Source organism: Melanerpes formicivorus, unplaced genomic scaffold (assembly GCF_026170545.1).
Source record: "Melanerpes formicivorus ecotype bairdi unplaced genomic scaffold, bMelFor1.0.p_v2 SCAF_4, whole genome shotgun sequence".
Lineage (NCBI taxonomy): Eukaryota > Metazoa > Chordata > Aves > Piciformes > Picidae > Melanerpes > Melanerpes formicivorus.
Genome location: NW_027142356.1, coordinates 7035797 through 7063323, shown reverse-complemented (window position 1 = coordinate 7063323; position 27527 = coordinate 7035797). Strand labels below are relative to the sequence as shown.

The 27527-nt window shown below is 40.8% G+C and overlaps 1 protein-coding gene across 2 annotated transcripts in view; it reads right to left on the bottom strand.

Moving 5' to 3' along the window:
• Nucleotides 1-18512, bottom strand: part of NFKB1 (nuclear factor kappa B subunit 1) — a 63264-nt gene extending 44752 nt beyond the window's left edge. Inside the window, exons 1-3 of one of the 2 annotated variants that reach the window (XM_068136829.1) lie at nucleotides 18319-18512; nucleotides 5485-5537; nucleotides 4320-4404 (exon numbers count right to left, since the gene is read on the bottom strand). In XM_068136829.1, coding sequence (XP_067992930.1) covers nucleotides 4320-4404; nucleotides 5485-5529 — 130 coding nt within the window. In that variant the 5' untranslated portion in view covers nucleotides 5530-5537; nucleotides 18319-18512. The remainder of the gene's footprint in view (nucleotides 1-4319; nucleotides 4405-5484; nucleotides 5538-18318) is intronic. The other variant, XM_068136828.1, reaches the window with a different exon arrangement.
• Nucleotides 18513-27527: the final 9015 nt, after the last annotated feature.

Sequence of the window (27527 nt, the reverse complement as noted above, 5' to 3'; positions counted from 1 at the left end):
ATTTACTGCAGGAACCTTAAGGTATGCACCTTGTAAGAGGAACTAACAATGATGAGATTTGTGATCTTTTGCACCTCTCTTCTAGGCTGGGAAGCTGCATGCTTCAAGTTCTTGTTTAAAGAGCAACCCTTTTGAGCATTAAACAACCACAAGAAGGAACGCTGCTGGATGTATAGCTTAGCTTTTACTTCTGCCCTACAGAGAGGCTGGAGCAGTAGACAGCCACGGAGCTGACAACTACACAGGACGACTCTCATGGCTGCCAAGAGCCAAGTTCTGACACAAGCACTCCTTGCAGTTTGTGTGGCACTATTGCAGTCAGGAGGGAAAGACTGTAACTAAAATATGCAGTCCTCCAGCTTGGAGGGGGTTTAATGCAGACTGCCACATCCTGAGTATGCTTCAGTGCTTCCTTTTCTGCCTTCTTGCCTTGCTTGCCACAGGCCAACTTGCATCCCACTGCCTCCCCTCCAGCCTGAGTCACAGTCCCACTTCCCCCATCTTCTTCAACTGCTACATTTCTTCATTTTCCTTCCTGCCTGAGTCAGAGTCCCTCCTGCATCTTGACACTCCCACCACTTAGATACTTTCTTCCTCTTGACAGGCCTTACTCTGCACACACATGAAGCACCCATGTTAGGCTCCCTCATGGTTCCTTCTTTCCACTAAAACAAAGTCAAGAAAAAAAAGGTGGTCTGTGAGGTTGGTGGGATATCCCTGCAAGCTTGGTGGCACCATAGGATGAGAAGGGTGCTTTAAGAGCTTTCAAAGTACCTGAAACCATTCCATTTAACCTGCCACCAGCTGTGGTGAAGTCCTTGCCTTGTCTCCTGTTACTGGGTCCCCAGAACAGGCATCTTACCCTTTTCATTGTGCGCTAGTTTTCCCTGTGGATGTGAAAGAAAACATTCACATGCTCCAGGTTTTGGTTGCTAAATCCAACACCAACCCTTATTTCTATTCTGGCAGTGGTACCTTGCTAAACACTCAAACTTTAGATCCAGTATCCTTCCCCAAAGGGGCATTTGTATGTGTCCCCCCCCTTCAGAGATTCGCTTGCACAGAACACTTTCTAGCATTTTCTCTCTTGTAGTGTTCAAAGAAGGCAGCACATGGGCTGTGCATAACCACTCTCTCCCCTTGGTTCACTCTTCAAAATACAAACAGAAGATGTAGAGAAACCACCATAAGCAGTAAGCAAGGCTGCTCATGCTTATGAGGATTAGGGTCACTGCTATGGGACAGGGAAAATAAATACTCCACTAATTTTTGGTGATGGTCAGGCTTTCTTGATCTCTAACACTTTCTCTGGAAAAAAGGCAAGATATAAAGTTTTTTATAAGGGTCTCCTTCCCTCTATGCCCTTCTCATTTCTCAACAACAAGCATCAGTTAGGCAGAGGTTAAAGAAACATGAGAAATCTGGAATTTTAGCAGTCTCCAGGTAATATTATTCAGCTGCTGATGGCACTGCTTCAGCTTCACATGCTTAAAAACACACCACCTTAATGACAACAGCTAGTTAAACCAGAGCCCCTAAAACCCAAAACAATTAACCAGTTCCCCAAACCATCTCTAAGTGGAACACAGATTGCTAAGTTACACAGCCTTCTATAATCAGGAGGAAGTAAGAAACACACAAAATAATAAAATGCTTAGCTCAGAGTTCTGCCCATTTCCTCTCCAATTTAAGGCATCACTTTGTCCCTCCACTACCCAAAGGACATAGCATTGACATGCATCTGCTTTTAAACTGCCTAAGTATGTACCACAGATAATGCTTCCTGCATCCCCAATGCCATTGAGGATCAGTACCTAACTCTCAAAGGCAGGATACTTCCCAAAGAGCCAAAGAAGAGGCTGATTTTGTGACATACTTCCTTTGCTGCTGCTGGTGTTCTAAACACTCAGCTCAGTCCTGCAGACTGCACTGTTATGGCACTTGCTATAGATACAACCTTTTCTCACCAAAGGCACACAAACTACTTCTCTTTCTACATTTAGATGTGAACATAAAGATTGAACCACATAACCATCTACTACAGCTTCAGAGACAAAATAACCAAGCTTACTGACACCTGACATACATGAGAAAGAAAAAGCAAGCAAAGCTACTTGAACACTGACAACCTCACTGAGAAAAATCCTTTCCCTGACATCTCAAAAGGTTTCCTACTATTACTGTAAATATTAACAGAACAGCAGGGCATCTATCACCAGAAAGTCCCCAAATTCCCCAGCTATTTGTAGACTCAGCTATTCTGGCATGATATGGCAATCCAAGGTTACATATTAAACCTGCCTACCAACATAGTAAGTCTGACATTGTGCATTTATGAGTGCAGACACTGAAAGACATACGCACCACATCAAATCATCTAGAACAACTTAAGTCTTTGATTCTTTCTGTTTAAGCCAGCATTATACTGCTCAAGAAACGAAATCACGATGGCATCATCAGACTCTGTGATAACCTCAAACCCATGGTCCTTTAAGTCCCATTTTGTACACAGAAAACTTGCCACCTGTAACTGGAGCAGTAGACAAGAGCAGTGCCACTAAAACACCTGCAAATTAAAGATAGAGCTCAGCTTATCTAAGTGAGGGATTTTTGTGACTGAAGAACTTAGTGAATTCTTGACCCCCTCCATGTGGTTTTAAGAGCAGCCATCTTCTAGTTGAGACAGGACATAGATATTTGAAAATCAAGTTTATATATTTGAATAATTTGTATGGAATGAATCTGGCATAAGGAGTACAGAGTAAGCTTAAAAGATACATGTAAGAGAGAATGGGGACATCAAAATTCCATGAACCTTACTTGTTCCACAGAAATTCTGTAAGAACAATGGAAAGAAAAAAAAACAAAAAACCTCTTGGTACACAATGCAGAAGCCTTTTAAGCCTACACAGATGAATCTTACTGAACAATTCTGCCTGCCTTAATAAAAACATAGTGAAAACAAATAATTACATTAATTTGTTGGATGCTTGTCCATATTTGTCAAGAGCTTTGCTCACCAGAACATTTTATCTTGAAGCAAAATTATTGGTACCATACATCTTTCTCTATCCTTCCTCATTACTATTCATTCAGTCAAGAAAACTGAGGTTATGTTTTAAACCAGTAAAAAATGAAACAGTAAGCATGACTTCATTTTTATTTTTTCAACCAGCATTTATTGTTACTTTAGGCTGGAATTTTGCCTATGAAGTGAAAAGCTGATCGCTTATTTCATTTTACCCTTCGCACTCGCACTGCTGTCAAGTGTATCACATATTGCAAATAAAAGTGATTTGCTTTTTCAACAAAAGCAAGCAATCACAGTACAGAAGGTATCAGCTACATCCTGGAACAATACTCAAAACAGATCAACAACAGAAAGCTGTCATGTTAAAAGACATTAATAGCTCTAGTGAAGAAATATTATTTGAGATATATATTGAGAAAAAAAACCTTTACAGCTACACACATACTTATTTCCCTTTCTCCTTTCGTAGCAGCTATTTTAATAAACAAAGCAGGAGAAATAGTATTCTAAATTCAACCAAGAATGAACACTTATCAAGAAATCTGATAAGCAAAACCAGATCAAGGTTGATGGAGCAGCTAATACTGGCTGAGATACAACACACTTCTGTTTGGCATTCCTCTTTTAGAGCCACACTGGAAGAACTGCCTATCAGGCATTTGCAGAATACCATTTGCCTAATTTCAGCAGATGGCTGCAAAATTTGACTCTCAACTTCCAACTTAGTGTTATCATTAAGGAAATTGTCAAGTACTTCTAATACCAGACTGACACTTCACAGGAAACAGAGAAGTCACCAAAAAGGAAAGACAGATTTGAATGATACAGGAAGTTGAATATACTCTACATTTTATTAGTGAAAAACAAGCACCCTAAGAATTACTACAGCAAATGAAACACCACTCAAAAGAAGAAAAAAAAAAAAGAGTACATGCTGCACTCTGCAAACTGGCAATAGAAACATGAAGGTCACTGAAGATGTAAATTTAGGAAAAAAATACAAAATAGTTTCTAAGAAGGGGGTCACTCAGAGCTCTTCAGTCACTGAAGCCACTTAACTAATTGAAACTGCATTTCTGTGCAAGCCAAAAGAAAAATCAGATCCACCTCACAGCTGAAAGTTTCATGAAGGTAATAAAGATATGCCTAAGGGTGTAATAAAAAGTCTATTTGACAGCTTTGGAATCTAGTATTGTGAAATAAGAGTACAAACAAAATGAACTTCACAAAAACACAAGGTGGAAGAAAGAGCAAGGCAAGAGCACAAGCAAGCAGCAATGCCTCCTACCTGTTCGTAGTGGTATGTCTGAAGGGATGTAATTTGTGTTATTAAATAATGTGTTCATTCCTATGAGCTGATCCATTGCAAACATCTATATTGAAAGAAAACACACACTTTATTACTACATATAGGCATTACTTCATAAAACATCTATCAGCAAAGAATGTGAAAATTCTCTGCAAATATTGGGACTACAAACACTTTGCAGCAGTATGCAAACATTTTATAATTACTTTAATTTTGCTGGCAAAAAGTAAAAGCAAAGCCCATAGTACTGACCAAGGTCCAGCAGTATCATGAGCTCAGCACAGTTTTTAAGTACACACTTTGCTTACATGCACTAACAGCTATATATTGAAAGGAGCTTAGAGTAAATTCTGAAAATCTGACCCTAGATGTCATGCCCAAGGCCTTACTGAGAACCTGTGAGTTTTCATTTCCACTTCTGTGATTAAAACCTCACCAGACTACATTCTTTATGTAAATACACTTACAAGCTTTAATGCAAGAAAACAGTGTACCCAGGTTAAAGTTTAATTCTTTGGGGTTTTTTGGAATACTGACATGTTTTTACTCCCTGTAATTGTTGTCAGGTATAAACCTATCTGCTTCCAAAGTTGGGTAAGGATGAAGGAGAAAAGAGATTAAGATGAGTAGAAATGATCTGTTCTTCACTCATGCATCATTCTCACAATTCAAAGGAAGAGCTTTTGAAGAGCTGGGCCTACTGACCTCTGTGAGTGAAGGAATATTTTAGTCATCAACGTCAATGTAAATGTCACAAAAGGTAATACAAAGGGGCCTTTTAGGGCATAAGGGGCTTTGCTTGGAGATAAAGTCAAGCATCCATCAGACATTTTGGAACAAGTGTCAGGGGTAGATGGCATAAAAATGAGGATTTTTTTCCAACAGCTTCTTTCATCAGGCCTAGATTCCTTTCTTCTCTGCCATTTCACCAGTGGCAAGGCACTTTGCAGATCACATAAAAAACATCTTAGAGAAGAAAAGAACACCCTAGATTTTTCCCAAACCTGATTTTCTGCCAATAGCTAGGATGCTTTTACATCTCCATGCTGCTAAGCCTACAAAGTGAGAGGCCAGTGTGAGAGGAAGTCAAAACAGAGAGCTAAGAGAGAATAATGGGATACTGAAGATACACAAATCCACTTACTTGGGGATCAGGCACACCCATAATATAGGAGTCTTCTCCTGCCATTTTAAGTCCTGAAACACAAAAACATAATGATCAAAACTCTTTTTATTTTTTTTTAAATGTACAGCAAAAGAAAACTTGAAATATATTTAAGCTACAAGACCATCTTAGACCACTCTTATTTTACTTGTAATGATGCTTTCTAAAATACTCTTAAAATTCCTTAGTGTTTCTAAGGGGTAAGATAAGGACAGGACAGGTTACAGCTAAGATTTTTTTTTTTAGTGTCTGCTCCCAAACAACCAAAAATTGCATTCAAAGTCTTGATGTTATAATTTATTAAAATCAGCAATTAATTTGTTCCTGCCTTTGTTCTGACTATTCTGCTGTTAGAGTTTAGGCAAAACAACTGTCAGAGTTTTGCATGCACAGAACATTGCATTTTTATACAATAAGAAGACTTCTGAGCATTCATGAATGAACCCTAATGGCTTTTTTGTAAAGTATTGCTAAATGCAAGATAAAGATGTCCAAGCATGAAAATGCCACAGTTTTTATTTACATAAAACCAGGAGTCAAACATTGAGTAATTCTGGACAGCTTTATTTCCAGAGGTCCACAAATGGTTGCTACCCACAGCGACTCACTGCTAACAACAGCAATTATGGATGTAGAACATACCTAATCCTCTCTCACATGTCTATATGTAATGTGCAACAATAGGAAAGTTTATCCTGGCTTAGTTTTACTGGAGCCAGTAGCAGGGCTTGGAAATTTTCTTAGGAATTTATGTGGACTGTTATAAAAAACTGGCCTGATTTCCTTTCATCTGGATGTTATTGAAAGCATTGCAATTTTACTTATGTCTTACTAAAAAAGGGCTCTCCAAGGGAAACTAACTACAGTGACTATTTCAAGAGACTCATGTCTGCATGCAAGCAGACCCTTTAAATGTGGTTGATAACTAAAAGTAGACAGAAACATGTCACTGGCCCTCATATGCCACCACAATAAAGATGAGGCACGTTTCCCAGCAAAGTGACTTGTGAAAACCTACTGCTCAATGAAAGAGTGACAGGCAACCAGTAAACCAGTAAAGAAAAACTGAGTCACTGTGTAGCTTCTACAGGAATAAAAAAGGCAGATACAAAAAAACCAACCAAAACCTGGAATACTTAAAAATTGGAAGTACTTGGGTACTTCACTTTGATGGAGGCTCAACTCATCTTCTTAACAAGCTCCAAAGAAAACATAATAGCCATCCATCCCAGACAAACAGAAAATGAAAGAAAATTTGAAATGGTGGAATGAGACACTGAAGACAGATGATTTCCAAGAAAAAGAGGTCCATGATGATAAAAGTATTTTTCAAAGTAGAAAATAGAAGTGGTCACCTGTTTGCAATTCCATTTTAGAGAGAAATGTTTACTGGACAATATTTATTTGTAATATTTAAGCAAATATCAAATACCCAGTCATAGCATTTTGGCCAAAATTGAGTAACAGATGTAACAAGCAGCCACAGTCACCCATGCTGCACTTCATTACTAACACATTGGGATGTCAACAATATAAAAAGTGCCAGTCAATGACATTATCTCACAGGCACATTCTGCAAAGCATTATTTTCAACACTGTTATTGTTATTATCAATCTTTATGGGGGAAAAAAGTCAACATACAAGGTATAACAAAACCTTCAGCACATAAACTTTACCAAGATGTTTCTATTTGACATTCAATTCCATAGGAAGAATATAACCAATGGACAAGTTACTGGAATCACGGAATCACTGTAATTCAGTTTTTGGCAAACACTTCCCAGCTAAAGGTGAGATATTACAGAAAAGAATCTGAAGATCTCAACAGCCAACATTTTTTAAGAAGTGTCAGAAAATACACCCACCCTGCTGATGCACACCAATTAGGTAACTGAGTGCAAAATGCCAGACTTCTGCATAAACAGAGCAAAACCTGCTCATAAAAGCCTCGTTTTCTGATCTCTCATATTTAATCACTTGCTATTTCATGAGCCATACACAAAACTGTGTTCCAAAACTCCTAATGTACCCAGATAATATGGTGTATCACAGAATGCCAGGGGCTGGAAGGGAGAACATTTAGTCCAACCTTCTCAACAAAGTTCACCCTTGTTTGGAAAAAAAAACTTGTTCAGAATAATTAAAAAAACCTGACTCTGAATTGCATCTGTCCATTCTTCTTTGCAAAACTTTCAGACAAAGCATCTCACAGCTTTTACTGTAAGCCCAAGAGGACAGGTTCAGCAGCATGTTCTATCATCTTTCTAGCTTCTCAGACTGCATCACCCTCACTCCAGCAGAGCTCTGTGGAAGAAGGGCATGTGTCACACCTGCTACACATCTTGGACACATTTGCAGCTCTAAAATCTATGACTTCAACCAAGTGGAAAAATACCACAGAGACAGAATTACTGAAAACTTTTCAATTAAAGTGCCAAAATTAGTACAAAGTATAAAAATTAGAACCTATACAGAAATAAAACCTATGTATCTCTGAATCAGCCCTTTGATTTCATGTAATCAAATTGGTCACTTCTGGCTATTCGGCTGATGCAATGAACAATGTCACAAGACCAAACCAGGAGTCACTAAAGATGAATGTTACACTCAGAAGCAAGCTTATTACCCACATACCAACCAGTTGCTGTGGGTCTGTACTAATGAGTTTCTAACCAGGTATTAAACACCAACTCTCTCACACCAGTACAGACGTCTCTTACTTGAGATCTTTTGTGTTCTACAGTCACCTGCAGTATTTGTGGGAGAGGTTAAAAGCACTCTTTCTGTCTGGAGTGCCAAGCCAGTTCATTACAAACACACGATGCTTTAGATGTGCAAACATATGCTTTGTGTATGTAAACTGACACTCGATTACCTGTTCAGAGGCTAGACAAAAATTAACCCAGACTGAAAACACGCTCCCTTTCACTATATGTTTTGTTCTGTTTCAAAGCCAAACCAATGACAAACCAGAAGCCCTTCCTGCAAAACTGTTTCCTTAGCATTTATTTAGTTAACAAATCCCCAAGCATCCTCCTCTTACAAGAAAACCGGGACAAAACCAGGGAGTCAGTAACACAATTAAAACATCAGAAAGACACTTGCGTAAAACAAGACCCTAGCATTAATTGTATTACTTTTAATTGGCCTCTTCCCTTATTGCTTGAGTTTCTAAGCACCTTTTCTACATGCATTAAGTGGTAAGATTAGCATCTACCACGAGTAGCTTTGTTCATTCTCTCCTTACATGAGTCATATTTTGGGGCAGATACTGGTTTTGTCCAAGCTGTATTTCCTGCTGTATGCATCTTAGAGAAGTCAAGTCAAAGCCACGTCTCTCTCATTTGAGGATGACTGGAATTATTAGTGTTTTATGGAAGTTTGTGTTACCACACATGCCTGCTTCCCACATAACCTCTGATTCCCACAAACTGTACTGCAGACTTACATCAACAGTAAAAAAAAGTCCCCCCTCCAACCCCAGGTCACAATCATCCGTGACAGTCTCCACACTGGAGATGTCTGGAGTCTTTAAGATAATGGGGCATAGGAAACAAAGTATTTTAGCTTACAGGATTTTTTTAGTGTGAAAATTTGAAAGTGAAGGAATATCTTTTAGCTAATAGCACAACAGGAAAACACCAAATCCAGTTGAACTTGTCCAAAACCACACAGCCATGCCAGCTGAAAGACTGCAAGTGTGCTGGAGTGTGCTTACATGTACGCATGTAGCATTTCCCTTCTCTCTCCACAGGGTCAGTTGCCACTGTGAAAAAGGTTTTAAAAAGGAGAAAAAAAAAAATAAACTAGGAAGGTACAGACACACACACATATATGAAAGATGATGGGGTTGCACCAGCCAACCAAGCAAACATAATGGCAGTTACAGCACTACTCCTTAGTAACCAAATACCAGGTACAAGTAGACACAGCTGGGAGAACTCGAGTTCATTTATTGTGTTCTGAGTAAGGAATTGTTTCAAACCCTCTAAAGGATCATGCATTGTAAATGGAAACAACGTAATTAATGTAGGAATGCTCTCATCCTGGAACAAGAATCCTGATTTATGTTATCTTGATCCTTTGATTTCAGATCTCTGTCCTGCTGTTTTCTACTATCCACTGTACCTAACTACCTTCTGAAAACAAAGAAAGGTTTCTCCAAGCATTTTTTTTTCAGTCCCTTAATTTTTTTCTGAGTCCAGATCTTTACTTCTGTTGTTGTACTTCAACTTGTCAGATGGAATTCTAAAAATAACGTAAACCATTTTCCTCTTGGATAGCAGTATCCAAGCCAATACCTACAAACAGGCAAGGGGACTTCTTCCTGTTATCCTTCTACAGACAAGCAACAACTCAACACAAGTGTTGTCACCTAGGAGGAACCCAGCTGTAATGTTTGATTCAGGTACTAATAATCCAGTGACTTCTGACAACACTCTCATCCAGCAGCTACATGCCTTTTAAAAAAAGACTTCCATTTATTTCTTTCTAGCTTTATTCTCACACTGGCCTAAGAAAGAATCTGAAGAGCATACATACTAATAAATTAGGCAGATTTCTTATCCCTCCAAGCAGGAAATAAAATAATGTGAATACTAGCCTGAGTAGTCGGACAATTTCACCCCCACCCTCCCCCCCAACTCCACCAAAACATTGATCTTCAGAAGCTCAAGTCTATTTAATCATGTTTTTAAATGCTCCAGTGTGCTTACTGATTAAATTAACATTTCATATAGGACTAGAGGGAAAAAAAACAAAACATGACATAGACTTCCTTTCCCAGACCTTCAAAGAGACATGGTGTAAGCAGGGTTCTACTTTTAATCTACATTCTTTGATTTTAAATGCTTTAAAAAAAAAAAAAAGTCAATTGGGAGAGTATCACTAACTTTTCTATCCCACAAAGATCTACCTCATAGTAAAAGAGGGTGATGCCAAGTGGAAACTCCTGTCAGTTACTCGTCTCTTTCTGTACTTTGAGCCAACTGAACAAAATAAAAGCATAAAATTGACATGACAAGATGCCTCAGAAAATGAATGCAAAAGACTAGCATCAGGTTAACTGCAGATTATTGTGTTTCAAAGTACAGAGAATCAACTCATATTTTCTAAAATTTGTCTGCTCTTTTTTAATTAGTTCAGTAAGAAGCCCGAGTTAAGTACAGATTAATATTTGATGGAAAGCTTGCTGATAGAACAGATCAGTTTAACATGATGGAAATTAAGCCATATCCTATAAAAGGTATACTGACAATATCTTTATTACCCAGAGTGAATTGGAATTAGTCTGATGGTTTAAATAAGATTCTGTGTTGAAGAACATGCAGCTCTGTCTGTATGAGACATTTTATATCAACCTGTTCTCATCTTTCAAGGCTGGGATTCAGAAAGCAAGCTTCAAGATAAGAAACTCCACTACTACACTACTATAGTTCAGCTAACTTGATATACTGAAAGCACAGTTCTTCATGTAAGTTTTCTAGTGGAGTGTGTTTTTCTTAACTTGGCTTTCAGTGGAATTCACCTATTAAAAACAAACTCCTGTAACTGGACACAGAATGAAAGTAATGCCATTCACTGTGATTATTCTCTTAGTCTGTTCATTTTGCTTATTAAAACAGAGAGGCATAAGGATGAAAGAGGAGCAAAGATATTTGTGTTTTATTTCAGTGTATTTTTGCCATATGATTACAGAGAACTATGCTTTTAGAAATGGCATCAAGCTCTCTTAAATCCTGTAGCAGCAATGAAATACTGACAGAGGAACAATAACTGCTGTACTCTACACCCTATAATGTGTTTTACTTGGTATTTACTTGGTTTACTACTTTTCATGGCAACTATCTATCCTTGAGCCTCACCCTTCCATCCTTTGCAGAACATAAATTGTATCCATACAGAGACAATTGTTTTAGAGATCAGCATTTCCCAAATGGAGATGCTGGGAAATGTATTGTGCAATAGATGCTCTTAGTTACTAGGTCAGGGCTGGAAGCAGGACAAGAGCTGCTGAAATTTTGGCAAGAGGACAGAGGGCTGCTCTGACAGAAGAGAAGATTCTTGTCCAAGATGTTTAGTCTCAAGCCTTTATCATTGGAGTGCCTTCAAAGTCAAGGTGCTGCTCATTCTTTTTAATGCCTGGCCTTTTCACCTTATATTTGGCCACCTTCTCTCAACCTCATCCAGCCCTCCATTTCCTTTGTAACCTACTTATTTTTCCCAAAGCACCAGGAGCACAGCCCCAGAGCAAAAAAAATCTTTGTTACAGAACATATTCTTAGAGAGGCTGGGGGGGAGGGGGGGAGGGAGGAAGTCTGAGAACTTCCGTTTTCTACCTCTGCACAAAACAGCAGGTGATACATATACACAAGCTCAGGTCTTCTGACGCTTCACAGGACACACACAAGTTGGGTCATGAACCTATAGCAGTTACATGGGCAACCTTTAGTTTAAGCTGTGCGTGTCCTTCTAACTACTTTAATTTATTATTAATTAAAGGATACTCAGGAAGAACAAATCTCAGTTTGGCTAAAAGAAAAGTAACAACAGTGGAAACATTGTACAGGCAGGATTCCAAACAGTTGCTGGCATCTTGAAGGCATATTGTCCAAACCTGCTTAAAGCAGGTCTACACAATTAACCTCTTAACAGCTGTTAGCTACCTTGTACTTCCATTGCTGCTGTCATTAATGAATGAGCTACAGAAGAAATTTTTTCTGGAGAGGGAGGGGGGAAAGAGGCACACACCCCTGCCAAATACTAAACATGCAAAATCTTAACACAGAAAAGGTTTTAATCAATGGTTATTTTATTTACATTGTTCTCAAGTGCTCATTTTGATTGCATCCATTTTCATAAACTGTACTGTTTCTGAAGTCCAAAGGCAAAGGTTAAAACTGGACCAAATATTTGTTTGGATGAACACTGTCTTGATGGAGAATCTGGAAAAACTGGGAAAACACAAGCTATATATACACTTACACACATGCTTTTCTTTTCAAACAGGAAAAGAAAAATAAGTGCTACTGACAGCTAATCCCAGGATCGTTCAAAATAAGAGTGATAAACAACTACAGTATTCTGAAACATACAAAGTAAACAGAACCAAAACATCAAGGAAAGATCATGCACTTCCACTCACATTATTGGCAGAGATCTCTTTAGCACAAACAGGAAAAGAACAAGCATTTTAAAAGCCATGTGATTACCAAGTCGCTCAAATTGACAAGGAGCCCCATCAACTAGAGGTTTTTTTTTTTGTTTTAAAGGGTTTTAACTCAGTAATGAAACAAACTGAAAATGTAACATTGAAGGGCAAATTTCAAAACGTTTACTAGGATTTCTTCTCCCATTTGTGACTACTGTATCTCATGATGTAACAGGCTTGTTTTAAGGAAACTATTCTCTGTATAAAACTCAATCATGTTCAATTTCCAGAAAAGCAGCATATGGAAAACCTATTTTTACTTTCCTTCAGCCAACTACAAAGACATGTAATCTCTGAGTAAAGATCTGAGTATAGTTTCTCAGTGTACAAGTGAGAAAAGGTCTTATCCGTGGACTGCTGCAGCTGCACCAACTCTACACAAACCCCAATGACACTGTTTGTTTTTCTAATGTAACAACACAAATTGCCTCCTCTTGTTATTAATTAAGCCTGCTTATTATTTCCTGTTGGATGGGACCCGGGAGATTTGGCTGTGTATTTTTTTAATTAAATAAAAACCCAACACAACTGTTTTAAGCTAAAATTTTCTCATATTTTCAGGCCATGAGCAGATGTATTGTTGCACAACAGTGTACAAACTACAAAGCACTTAGGAAATTAAACCAATCACAAATATTAAAGCTATTTCATAAGTGTGATGCTCTGAATTGGAATTGCTGGGTGCAGGAAATCTGGACTCAAACTTATTACAGCAGCTAACAGCCACATCTGAAGAAAAATTCATAACATGAGGAAACTCACTTGGTGATGAGTAGCTGGACTACCTGCTTTATTTGGTATCTTCATAAACAGAATTTTTCTTTTATTCTTTTCTCAAAAGTCAAAGTAGTGAATGAATATGACGAGAGGAAACACTAAGATGCCATAAACATGCAAACTGGTTTGCCAGGATAGTGTTAGAAAAAAGTCAGAATGTTTTGGTTAAAACACATTCAAAGCAACTTAAACCGAAGTAGCAAACAGCATTCAAATATATGGCAAACATACTCTGGTGTATGTGTAATGCTAAGGATATGTAAAATTACTGAGGTTCAACACAGCAAAAACAACTATAGTAACTATACAGTATTCAGCCACCTGGGGTAGAAATTTTACTTGAACTAACCTGAGTATCCTCTCAAAACACTGTCACTTTTTTCCTGAAGAATTGCCAAATGTGCTTTAGAAGTGCTTCTAGTTCACACAAAGCTGCTCATCAGAATAAAATTTTAAGCTTAAAAAGCCATGGATACCCATTTGGTAAGCCTTAAGTGAAATGAATTGCCAATATTAAACAACAAACCCTTTCTTTCCTTTTAGGAAAGCAAGGGAAAGAAAGCGTTTCTAAGAGGCCAAATCACAACCAAACCCGAGATTTCACAAGTCCAGTTCATATAAGTTTTTTGCTTTATCACCAAATACTTTCATCCAGGTTCTGGCATCTTACTGAAGACACTATCCATCATTTCATGAGCAACAGTGCCAGAAGGGGGCTCAGAAAACAGCAAGGGCTCTTGCCACTGCCATCACAGCAGTGAGCTATGGGATTCTCATTGTCCTTTTAGTTTCCAACAGCCACTCAAATGTAACATGGCAGAACAGTCAGTTAAGTAACACCAGTACATAGAACCAAGCAGGTACAACTGAGTACAGCACCTAGGTTTTAAATCTAAAAGACTTATGTTTTTACAATAAGCTATGACACAACAAAACCCACCTAGACTAAACTAATGAGATCCAAACAACATCTGATCTCTTCGGGTTTAGTTCATTTGTGTGTAAAATCTGTCCATGTTTAAATGGAGAGAAACATGATCTTTAAAAGGAACAAAACAACCACAAGCCCCAGCATCATACAACTCAAGACCTACTTGGTTCTTGATTGGGTTGATAGCAGTCTAGTTTGCTTGGAGGATGCAATCAAATACAGAGATATTCCAGCTTAGCTAATGCTGTATTTTGAATGAAGAAGATTAAGAAAGAAAAAAAAACCCACACCAAAACTAATACCTGGCACTGCTTTTCAAAATAACATAGAAGTTGAAAAGCAGGAGGGGGAAAAAGCCTTGTAGTAGCAATAGCAGCTTCCTTCCCAGTCAGAGTTTGTCAGTTCCACCAAAACAAAGGATTTTACCTTAAGGCTAGAATAATTTGGAAAAAAATCTTTTAAGGTTTTAGTTCTGAAACAGTCCACAAGCATCAATAAAATATGTATGTTTAAATGGAATCCCTGATGAAGACTCACTGAATTATTTTTATGCTCAAAATTAGATGACAACTTAGTGCCTGACTGACTTAAGGGCACAGTTAATGATAGCCATAATTATCAATGTAGACCTTCATAAAACATTAAAGGACATCAAAAACAACTTCCACTTCTAAAATACCTATGTCAGAACTAAAAGTGACCAAGACCAGGAATTTCTTTTTAGTTACTTGCCTGACACATTCTCTCCTCTGTTTTATAGAGGTGGTGTTATTTTGTGTCCAAAAACCAAAGAAAAGCTACCGACATGTTGGAAATAAAACACTTTAAGAGTTTGCATTACTTGCTTAGGAAAATGAGCAGCAATTTTCTTTAAGACTAACACTTCTGAATTTAGAGTTGGTATACATTTACAGCACCAAAGGCTGAAATTTCAACAGGTACATTTTGAACCAATCTATGAAAACAGAGTAATTGACCAGACTCTCCACAGGCTGTAGAGTTTTCTTATCACTAGGTACACCACAAAGTCACCTCTAAGTTGGCAAAAAAGAAAAAAAATATATATATAGTATATATCTTATCTTTCCAACTACAAAACAATAGCTTTGCAAGCATTTAACTGCTGAGAGAGACTTGAACCTTCTAGTCAACGTTGGACATTCTTGATAGTGAAGACTCATATGCCTTCAAATTTGGTTCCTGTCATTCCAGACTCACCAATGACAAGCACAGAAACATGAACTCCTAACAGCACTTATTTTAGGAGTTCATTCATGAGACAATGTCATGGAAAGATTTTGGGGAAAAGGTGAGGATGACAAGAAGGAGAATTGTTTTAATGAAAACTAATTTATATATATATATATATAAAAAAATAATCAATCTAGCAAATTTACCAGAGTGATATTTGTTTGCAGGTATCCATTACTGAATTCACATTGTGCCACCCCAATGCAAAAAAAGTACACTTCAGTATTATTAAAACTGATTTAAAGAGTCAAACACATAGCAACAGAGGAAAATCTGCTGGTTTTCAATCATTGTTTTGCTTTTCACCTCACTCTCTCCCATGATTTCCTTAGTGTTTCTCCCAAAACACTCTTTTGCTCCAACAAACTTTCCTGACTTCAAAATACACACTGCAAAAACATTACCAAGGTGCTGACTGAACTAAGTGAATACAGGTATGAAATTTACCTGCTACAACATTATCATTAAGAAACACACATAAGGTGATTCAAACCATTCTGCCTTACAACCTTAACTCTACTCAAAGTGTATTTATTACTTCTATGAGAAAGTAATCTCATTTTTAGCAGAGTCTACCACTGATTGACATTTCTGTCTTTAAAAGGAGACAACGGGCAGGAAGAAAAAGACTTCTCCCCCCTTCTGTTTAATACTTCAGATTATTTAATAGATCTTGTGCTATTGCCTCACTAAAGTTCTTTGAAATCTCCACACTCTGCAGCAGATCCTGACAATAATATTTCAGCATAACTGTCAGTTAAACTCTTGAGCCAGGGAAGTTTATAAAACAGAGAATCTGCCTCTGGAGATTACAGACTGCTTTTTTCCTCTTTCGTTTTCTCAATTAAACTGTATTAATTTCTGCAGGTTACAAAACACTAGACAGGATGACGTCTTAGAATGACGTCCTGGCTAATGCTTTCCTATAACAGGAATTTCCTATGTTCTCTTTTAAAATATGAAAAATGCTTTGACTAAAATACTCTTTGAAAAGTTGATACTTCACAGGACATAGCACAGAGATCCTGGATGTCAATAAACCTAGAGTGATAGATCTTTAACCCTGTTCTGTCAGCTTGACAGTGGCAATGCAGCACTTCACAGCACAAGGCTGTGATAGGGCAGAGGCACAAGGTGATATGGCAGAGAATTCACACACTTTGTGCTCACAAAGAAGTTTAGTACTATAAATGAAGAGAGGACTTCTGAAGTGCAAAGCATGTCAAATGTGACCAGCACTTTAAAATCATTTTTAAAATATATGAATCTCTATTTCCTTTAAAATGTTATTCTTTAACAAAGATTTTTCGAGCATTTCAAAACAGGAAGTTGAAATGCAACAGATGATCCCTTGGCTACAACGCCTTAGCCTGCAAATGCTTACAGGCACTCATATTTACTCATTTGAATGAAATTACACAGCAGTACATTGCATTATGATAACGGCCACCTACATTACAGTTCAGAAACAAAACTCCGTTTTATCTTTACATAAAGAAGTCCACATTGCCTCTTTATCAAAGCTACCAGAGACACGTCAAAAGGTGAAAAAAATAATAAAAGTGATGGTGAAAAGCTGAATAGTCTGATTTTTAAGATCAAATGTACCCAAACAGTCATTATAATAATACTCCTTGTCAAGGTGAGACCTTTTCAGTTCCATCACTTACTACTTAACTGCTTTTAAAAAACCCGCTATTTACTATCTGTGAAAGAAGGCTTTATTTATGCCATTTGTGACGCCTAACAAGCCCCACTGAAGACAAGGGCACCGCAAGCTGCCACTAGCAAACCTTTATTTGCAGGGTAACCGCCTGCCTCTTCTAGGCCAGCCGGCGACTGCACAGCGTAAACACATATGTCACCTTTGAAACCAAAAGCGTACAAAGCAGCACCTCAGCACCCCCTTTGCCTACAAGCACCTACGACGCAGTCGGCAGAAGATGGGCTACCAAGTTGGTTTGTTGTTTTGGTTTGGGTTTTTTTCCACTTGCTTTATGGTTCGTCACTGACATCCCTCCCTAGCTAGGCAGGCTCTTAGAACACATCGGCAAAGAAGCCTGCTTAAAACGCAGATAAATCCGGAAACGTGAGGCGGCTCGTGCACTAACACACCGCACTTTTTCAGCCCCGCACCAGCAAGAAAAACGAGCCGGCAATCGCCCTTTTCAGAAACTCCGCAGCGGGGAGGAGGGAGTTCCCGCCTCCTCGGGTCACCCCGGCCAGGAAGGCAGGCACCGGCAAGGCACCGGCAAGGCCCACAGCCCCCCCACACGGCCCCAGTCGCTCGCCTTCTTCCCTTGCTCGCTGCAGCCGTCCCGGCGAGCGCAGGCAAACCCCGCAGCAACTGACTCCGGCGTTTCGGCGGGAAGGTGACGCCCGGGCCGAGGTCACACGCGTGGGGCTGGCCCGGGGGACACGCTTGCCGTCAGCAAACCTGTCCGTGTTCACTACTGCGCTTTCCCCTCGGCCCGGCCCGGCCCAGCTCAGCTCAACCCAAGCTTCCCGCTCAGGCTCCGGTCTCGCCCCACATGGAGCCGCAGCGGTGCGGGACGTAGGAAACACAGCCAGCGGCAAACGGGCGCCGAGGGCAGGGAAGAAAGAAGACAGCGAGCGGCGGGTCAGGGGCTGCCTGGGGCTCACCTGGGGCAGGGCACGGTTGGCAGAGCCTCCTCGTTGTTGTCGTCGTCGTCTGCCGCTGGCAGGTCCTGGCCGCGCGTCCCTCAGCGCCGCGCCATGTAACCGGCGTGACGCCGCCGGCGCCGCCCGCGCCCTGGCTCCGCGCGGACTTTCCCCCTTCCTCCCTCCTCCCGCCCCACCGCGGGCCCGCTGGCGAGGGCAGCCGAGAGGCACCGGCCTGCACGGCCGCCGCCTAGCGTAGCCTCCGCCCCCGCCCCCGGCCCGCCGCACTTCCTGGCTGGAAATTCCCGCTGACGCTCCGGCAGCTCGAGAGGCTGCACGGGGCACAGAGCGAGCGGGAAGAAGGGGGCTGGTACAGCTCCGAGCAGCACGGTTGAGGACAAGCCCACCCCAGGTGGGCGAGGAGAGACCACGGCGGAGCGCGGGGGGGCAGCGCGAAGCCCAGCAAATGTCTTCCGCCACCCGCCCTGCTGGCGATGAAATCGCTCTCCCAGGGACAGGCCCTCCCGCCTGGAGGAAGCCGTTTTATCTCGGGGGAACTACGACGGCCACCAGAACAGTCCCGTCCTTGGCCGCTTTGCTTGGCCCACTGCGACGTTCTTGGCACTTCTGTGGGGTCAGGCGCGACCTGTGGTGGCAGCCAAGCGCTGCTTGTTGGTTCACCCCTAGAAAGTTTTGGAGGGAAGGAAGGCAGCGCACCTCCTTAGGCAGCATCTGGCTGTCTTTCACGGGCGCTTCATAGAAGGTTTATCGACTGACTACCAGCTGCCGCCTCAAAACAGCGCTGAGTAGGGAGCAGAAACTAACACGGCACCAATTTCAAGCGGACTTGACACAGCTTCTGTCAGAGCAGACTCCCAGGTTCGTTAACTTATGTTAAATAGCACCAACCGTACACTGATCTTAATACTGAAGGCCAGGTTTGTAGTTTCAGACATAGAAAGGGCTGAAGAAGTCAGCTAGTGCCACATTTAGTTTACACAAATATGTGAAACATTTAAGTTCAAACTGCTATTAAACTCCTGGTTTGCTAAGAGAGGTCTTAAATGAGCAGCCAGCATGGCTCACCTATAGTGCATTAGCCCAGGAAGTAAGCAGTGCACCTGTGGGGGACTTTGTTATGCTGAAGCCCCATGAGGTGAAACTTTACTAATTATCTCAGAGTCGAATGAGACTAACAAAAAATCATAATTTAGAAGAAGGATTAAAAATAAAAGTCTGTAAATAAATTATACAAAGAATGCTTCTTGTATTGAAGCAAGGGACAGCAAAATTGGATTCAAATAATTAGGGTCAAATTATAAGCCACCTGTTGACTGGAACAAGAGGAAAGTAGTATTTTTAACAGTGACCTATTGCAGCCTTATTTTTAGTCCTGTCATGTCATAGGGACTGCTGCTGAACACTTCCAGTATATCCAGATGGTAGCTGATTCACTCCTGGAAAGAGAGTAGATTCAGATGTTAGGCTTTGTGCCCCATCTCTGGCTTGGAACACAGTAATTTAAAATTACTGCTGAGGCTGGGAAAGAGAGCTTGGAAACGCAAAGGATTTTCTTTGTCTCAGTAAGAGAGCTGAAATCTCATACACGTTACACATACATATGTATGAGGAGACAGGCATTCCCTTTATTTGGAGTGCCACTCATGCTCGGTGGTGCAGTTTTAAAAATGCATTCCCCTCTTCCCTTCCCCGTCCAAATTGGGCACCGAGGATGACTCAGCATTTCCAAATGAAAATGGAGATGCATTCTGAACACTTTGAGACCCAGTATTAATCTCTTTTGTAAAGCAAGTGCACTGAAATAAGTGGAGTGAGAAGAAAATCAGGCCCCAAAGTCCTTTAAGAAGGAAGTTTAGATGGATTTAAAATGTAAGATGTTTCAAAATAAGATGAATTTGAAAGGAAAGATGCTCATGTCACAGCTAGTCAAAGGCATACTCACAGGGCAAAACCTGTATGGACAAGTACCAGGAAATTAGACAAAGTGGAACAGTTCCAAAATTCAAGGAGACTTGCCTGGTATATTTATTCCAAAAGGACACATTATCAAGTACTCAGGCTTAGCTTTCCTTGTGAAATCTTAATCAGCTTGCACAAACACCTGGGTTTTAAAAGAAAATCGTTTTTGCAGTTACAGATAAAGCATTAATTTGTCTTTCTTATAACACCCTGACAGAAATGTCATTTCTGCTGAAACCCACAGCAGTTCCAGGCTGTAAACCCATGGTTTGGTAAAACTATCTTCATAAAATACTCCAGAGAAATTAAAGAACTGGCTTCTGAAGAGCCAATTGAGCAATTATTTCTCTAATCCTGTTTTAAATCACTAGGGAAATCAGGCGGATAATGTTGACTCAGGTGTGAGTGGTTTGCAGTGACAAAGTGGTGCCTTTTTCCTGGATAATGCAGGTTTGCACTATTACTATCAAGATATTTCAGTACCTGGACAACATCAGCTCACAAATAAAGAGCAGGTGATTAAAGCTGAACCCAAAGGAACAAATGCTTCTATTGTGGTGTTGATGAAGACATTGTGAAATGTTTCTAGCTGTGCTACAGTCTCTGGTAGCTGGAAAGATGCTGTGGAGGAAAAGCTTCCTAGGTGTAAGCTTTCCCAGGCTGTTTCTCCTTAGTAAGGTTGTGCACCTTTAAATCCCCTGATATGCAAATGTAGTCAAGGAGCTGTGTCTGTTCTCTGCTAGGCTTTCTCTAGGAGCACAGATCCCTTTCCAAGGTGTTGTAGTTTGGGCTGGGTGCCCTCTGCACAAGGTCAGAAATCTTTGCCCTCGGTATGTTTTGCTCCTGTAACTGATGGAGTTTCTCCTCAGGAGCACAATGCTATTTCTGAGAATTAAGCTTGTTTCTCCAGGGATGTCTGAAAACAGATAAACATGTCAGACTGGAAGAGATTTTTAAAATAAATGTTCTTCACGTTAATTGGTGTGCCCAACTTGGAAAAACAAATCCTTGGCATTTCCTACTTGATGTATTTTTCCTGTTTCATAGGCATTTATTGGAATCAGGAAAGGATCTTTTCAGTCCCCTTGACGTAGTAGCTTTGATACTAAAACAGGAAGAGATAAGGGAAAGTCTAAAATAGCTACTGAGAATAGATACTTCCTTTTACAGCTTTCAGCTGCCAGTCTTCATTGGCCTGCCAGGCCATACTATCCAGATATCTTTCTGGTTAATCCATTATTTCCTTACAATCCAGAAGTTCTAACTTACCAACTGATCTGCCTTGGACAGCAGCCAGTGGTTGTCTTGCACACACTCCAGTTCTCACAGAGGTTGTCAGTGTTTAGCCAACATTTGCTGTTGGTGTTGCCATTACCTCCTGTAACTTGGATTCACCAGGAACGTAAGATAATATGCTTTAAAATGTGTGCTTATTTTTAAGATTGTACCATTGTTCAGAGACAAAATATGTATATATTGAGCACTAAGTAAGTATACAATAGAAACTGTGTTTAAAAAAAAGCTCTGAACTGCCAATGTACATGTGCAAAGGCAGCCAATTTGAACTGCAGCTAGAGAGCAGGGTCTAGATTTCAATAACTGTAGAATTGTTTCGGTTTGAAGAGACCTTTAAGATTATCAAGTCCAGCTGTTAACCTAGCACTACCAAGTCACCACTAAATCATGTCCCCAGCTGTTGACCTAGCCCCACCAACTCACCACTAAACCATGTCCTTCAGCACCACATCTACACATCTTGTAAATTCCTCCAGGGATGATGAATTAACCACTTCCCTGGACAGCCTTTTCCAGTGCTTGACAACCCTTTCTCTGAGGAAATATTCCCAAATATCCAACCCACACCTTCCCTGGCACAACTTGAAGCTGTTTTCTCTTGTCCTGTCATTTGGAACAAGAGACTGACACCACCATTCTCTCCTTGCTACAATCTCCTAGGTAGTTGTAGGGAACAAGGTCTCACCTCACCCTCCTTTTCTCTAGGCTGAACGATCCAAGTTAGCTCAGCGGCTCCTCATTGGACTTGTTCTCTAGACCCTTCACCAGCTTTGCTGCCTTCTCTGGACACTCTTCAGCATCGTAATGTCCTTCTTGTAGTGAGGGTTCCAAAACTGTGTGTGGCCTCACCAGTGCTGAGAGCAGGGGGACAATCCTTTTCCTAGACCTACTGGTGACACTATTTCTGATACAAGCCAGGATGCTGTTGGCCTTCTTGGCCACCTGGGCATATTGCTGGCTCGTGTTCAGCTGACTGTCAACCAGCACCCCCAGGTCTTCTTCTGCCAGGAAGCTTTTCAGCCACACTTACCCAACCCTGTAGCATTCATGGAGTTGTTGTGACCCAGGTGCAAGACCCAGCACTTGGCCTTGTTGAACCTTATACAATTGGCCTTGGTCTATTGATCCAGCCTGTCCAGATACCTCTGCAAAGCCTTCCTACCCTAAAGCAGAACAACATTCCTGCCCAATCTGGCATCATCCACAAACTTACAGAGAGTGTCCTTGATCCCCTTGTCTGGATCATTGATAAAAGATATTAAAGAGAATTAATCCCAACACTTAGTCCTGGGGAACACCACTTGTGACTGGCTACCAGCTGGATTTAACTCTATTCACAGGATCACAGGACATGGTAAATGCTAAAGTCCAGGTAGATAAATGATGCTGCTGAATCTCCATGTTGCAGCATCCATGAGAAAACGGTTCTGTTGTCATTGCCATTTTCTGGCACATTGTCATGACCTGGCTTCAATTTGCCATGTGTTTCGTCAGCAGTGGAAGGAATAAGACGACACCCAACAAAACCCAGAGCAGTGCAGTGTCTCCTGTAGTTACACAGCTTGTATCCCAAATGTACCTTTCACTTGCCTCCTACAGAATACCAAATCAAACCTGGGATCTTGTATTGCCCCCAAAGTGGTCCAGACCTGTAACTGTGCTAAAAGTCTAAGTTTCTGCTGGATTGGGTAAAAGTGCCAGAGCTGAAGCAGAAGATTTCAGTAGTGAATGCCTGTTGGGGGTGGAAATAAATAGGTTTAGTAGACTTAAGTAAGAGAGCCATGAGGCTATGAACATGGCTCATATGGGATTGTTGGGATTGTTTAGCCTGGAGAGGAGGAGGCTCAGGGGAGACCTCATTGCTGTCTACAACTACTTGAAGGGTGATTGTAGCCAGGAAGGGGTTGGTCTCTTCTCTCTAGCAACCAGCACCAGAACAAGGGGACGCAGTCTCAAGCTTCACCAGGGGAAGTTTAGGCTGGAGGTGAGGAGAAAGTTCTTCACTAAGAGAGACATTGGTCATTGGAATGTGCTGCCCAGGGAGGTGGTGGAGTCCCCATCCCTGGAGGTGTTCAAGAGGAGATTGGACGTGGCACTTGGTGCCATGGTTTAGTCATGAGGTCTGTGGTGACAGGTTGGACTCGATGATCTCTGAGGTCTCTTCCAATCTTGGTGATACTGTGATACTGTGATATGTATAGCTAATAGAGAAAGGGGAACCTTTGGAGAAATCCAGAAGTAAACAAGAAAAGGAAAATGAAAAAATTATTAAAAGAAAATGCAGAAGTGAAGCCTTGAATAGGGCATGACTAAGGATGAGCACTCATCTGAGCATGGTGTGAGCGAAACTGGTGTTTCTATGTGACAGCTGATTTTCGTGCAGGAGATACACATACAGGTTAGTTCAGTCCTGTGTTTCAAGTGGGGAGAAGATGTGAATGGATGGGAGGGAGTTTTTTAGATTGCCTTTTCCATATTTTTCTGTTCCAGAGGCCTATAGTTTTCTTGCACTAATAGCTGATAGATACAAGTCTACTTTCGCCTCTTCCATGAAGTAGGCCTGCCAGTTAACTTAGAAAATAAACATAGGCATGACCACTCACACTAGGCATTATGATAACTGCTGTAGCTCTGACATCATCTGCTTTGGTTTTATGTGTGACTGTTCAACAGTTACAGCTGTGATACACTATAGGGTATCACTTAAAGATGTGGAAAGAAAGTAGCAGAGAAGCCAATTTTATGTATGTAATTTTTGGAATGGTTAGCCTAACCTCTCCTCCATTTGGCTGTGTAATGCCAGGCCTCCTTCCTTCCTTCCTTTCTCACTGGCAGATAGCAAGGAACATTTCACAGCAAACCTCTCAGTTACCCTGAAAATGTAGGACTAGGGGGAATGGAATGAAGCTGGAGGTGGGGAGATTCAGGCTGGATGTGAGGAGGAGGTTCTTCACCATGAGAGTGGTGAAACCCTGGAATGGGTTGTCCAGGGAGGTGGTTGGGGCACCGTCCCTGGAGGTGTTTAAGACCAGGCTGGATGAGTCTCTGGCCAGCCTGATCTAGTGTGGGGTGTCCCTGCCCATGGCAGGGGGGGTGGAACTGGATGATCCTTGTGGTCCCTTCCAACCCTGAATGATACTATGATACTATGATGTATTCTGTATGAACTTGCTGCAAGGTAGCTGCTTTCAATGGAGAGCTACTCGGAGCACAGTGAGAAGTTGTTAGCTCTCTCTGGGTCTTGAAGCTGCTTCATGCAAAAGATTCATACCTCTCTATACCTAGGCGGGTCCTACTTAGCAGTCCAGGTTTGGTGGTTGAGCTGTGTAGTAGTGTACAATAGTTTGCAGTAGTGTTGTCAGAATATAAATGGTTAATGTTGATAGAGACTATTTGTAGGACCATTAACACCAACATATGCAACACCACATATGTAGCACTACAACAGTGTGAAGGACATGCCCCTTAAAGCCAAAAGCAAATCGCTACAAGTAGAGTCACAGTTGAGAGCTGTCCTTTCTGGTAATAAATCTAATAATTTGCCAGTCAGTTCTTAGGAATCTGGACCTAGCACAGACTGTGAGTCATTCACTCTCCTGTTGCTCAGCTACCTAACACCTTGGCCAGCCACTGAATGCAAAGGGATAGGTTTTTGCCATTTGAGTTCAGTGACAGCAGTTTCTTGCTCTATGGTCAGTGTTTCCTACATAAGTGGGCTGATTTATCTTCATAGTCTTTTGCATATCTGAATGCTCTGCACTTGCAACTTGTGTCTGATTATACCCCACAGACCCCAGTGCAGGGCCCCAAGTGTTTTCCCAAGAGACACAAATTCTTCCCATTTCATGACTGCAGTTTTAGAGCCTCATCCAGTTAGCTAATACAAACAACAGCAACTGTTTGATTCTTCTTGCCTTTGTCACTGTTTTCTTACTAGTAATTCTCATTATATTTGCTGAGTTCAATTCATGAGTTGATTTTGGGTCAGGTGTACTGAATAGGACCAATGTTAACATTGTAGAGAAAGCAGAATTCTGCTAACTTGATTTTATACTGCTGCTATTTTATTCTGTAGCAGCTCTTTAAGACCCCAGTAGAGGAAAGAAGTTCCAGACAGATAATCACAGTCCAAATGTATATGGAAGAGATCTCCTTTGCCACAGAACTTTCAAATATCTAAATACATAATGGAAGATAGGTTATGGAAGCATGAAGTGGTACTCTTTTTGCTCTTTGAACTCATGCAGTGACATGTTTAAAGTATTCTGCCTAACTGGAGGTAAAAGTTCTGATTTCCTGAACTATTTCACTTTCAAGTTTTAAGCCTTTACTATAACTTGTAATATTCTTCTTAAACTGCCAGTCCTGGAATCTCTGGATATGTGGCTAGTTTTCTCCCAGGTTTGGAAGAAAGCTTAAAGCTTATATTTAAGAAATCCCCAAAGTATCAGCTTTAAATAGGTATCTTTTAAATCATGGAATCATAGAATGGCTTAGGTTGGAAGAATAAAAAAACCTTCATTTATTTAGAATATTTAGTTTAATTTGGTAGAATATTTAGTAGTAGAATATTTAGTTTAGTAGTCAAATATTTTGTTTAATTTAGTTTATTCTAAATAAATCTTTTAAATCATGGAATCATAGAATGGCTTAGGTTGGAAGAGACCTCTGAGATCATCTACTCCAGCCTCCCTGCCATGGACAGGGACAAAATGGATGTGTTTCTCTTTAGGCAAATCCTGTAGGTTTAAGGAACTTTATTTATCATTTTGTAAAGATGAGGGGTCACCAACAGTGACTGGTGAGCCAAGACAAATCACCAGCGTAATGGATCAGACCTTCTAAAACTGGAAGATTATAAAAATGTGTTTGGAGGGCACTGTGAAAGGCAAGTTGTCTCATGGATTTGGTTTCATCAAAAGCTTGGGTTTTCAACCTTTGCTCCAGATCTGTGAGGGTTGGCAACTGCTTTTATGAAAGTAGACTGTACTTAAAACTGCAGCATCAGAAAGAATAGAGGTGCTGTCTGAGATTCTGATAAGACATAGCAGGCTGATGAAAAGCAGAAGTGTATGCTGTAACAAGGAGAGCCCTGTGGCAGAGCCCCTGCTCTGTTTTCTACTGTACATAAGAAAACCAGTGAGCAACAGTAGTGGAGGAAGCCGTGTTCTCCTTATCCTAGTTTCTTTCTCAGTTCCCCTCTTGATTTGCTGCTTGGAAGACGAAGCCTGGATGATAATAGAACAATCTTATACTCTTGTTCTGCCCATGGTGCAGAGGCTTTTAAGCTATAACTAAGCATCCAAGCACTGAAGCCAGAACTGGTATGACCATGCAATTCTGTTGCAGTTCCTCAGTTCTTGAGTGCTCTCATGCTTATGTGGTCTGCCTTGCTTTCAAGGCTAAGGATCTCCACAAAGTGCTGCTACTTGTACAGGCTCAGGGTCTCTGCACTGCTGAGACCTGACTTGAAAGTGCATGTGACTCTTCTCACCTGAGGGTAGGGAAATGGAATTGCAAAGTTTTCAAATGTTGCTGTTTACCTAGACATCTAAATAAGAATATGAGACTACTGGTTAAGCCCTTGGGTGTATTTATAAAAGCTCTTCCCAGCTTTAAGCATTGTGCTGCCAACAATTGGCTGCACCCAAAGACACTCCCTTAGATAACATAGTGAGAACTCAGTGTTGCTTGTATTCAGATCAACAGCAAACTCTTGTTGACCTACCTGGGTGCAGGGCTGGCAGCTGAGGGAGAATTCCTGCCTCCTCTACAGACTTGGAAAGTGTTCTGACGATGGGCTTCTGTGTTTGTAGGTAGTAAGGCTGGGTAGCATCTGCAAAACCATTGAACTATTTTCTTGAAGTAAGACTTAGCTTTGCAAGCTGTTCATTGGTCTGCAAGAAGGTAAGAGGGGTGTCATGGTGACTTTATGAATGCTTCTAGGTAGGTTG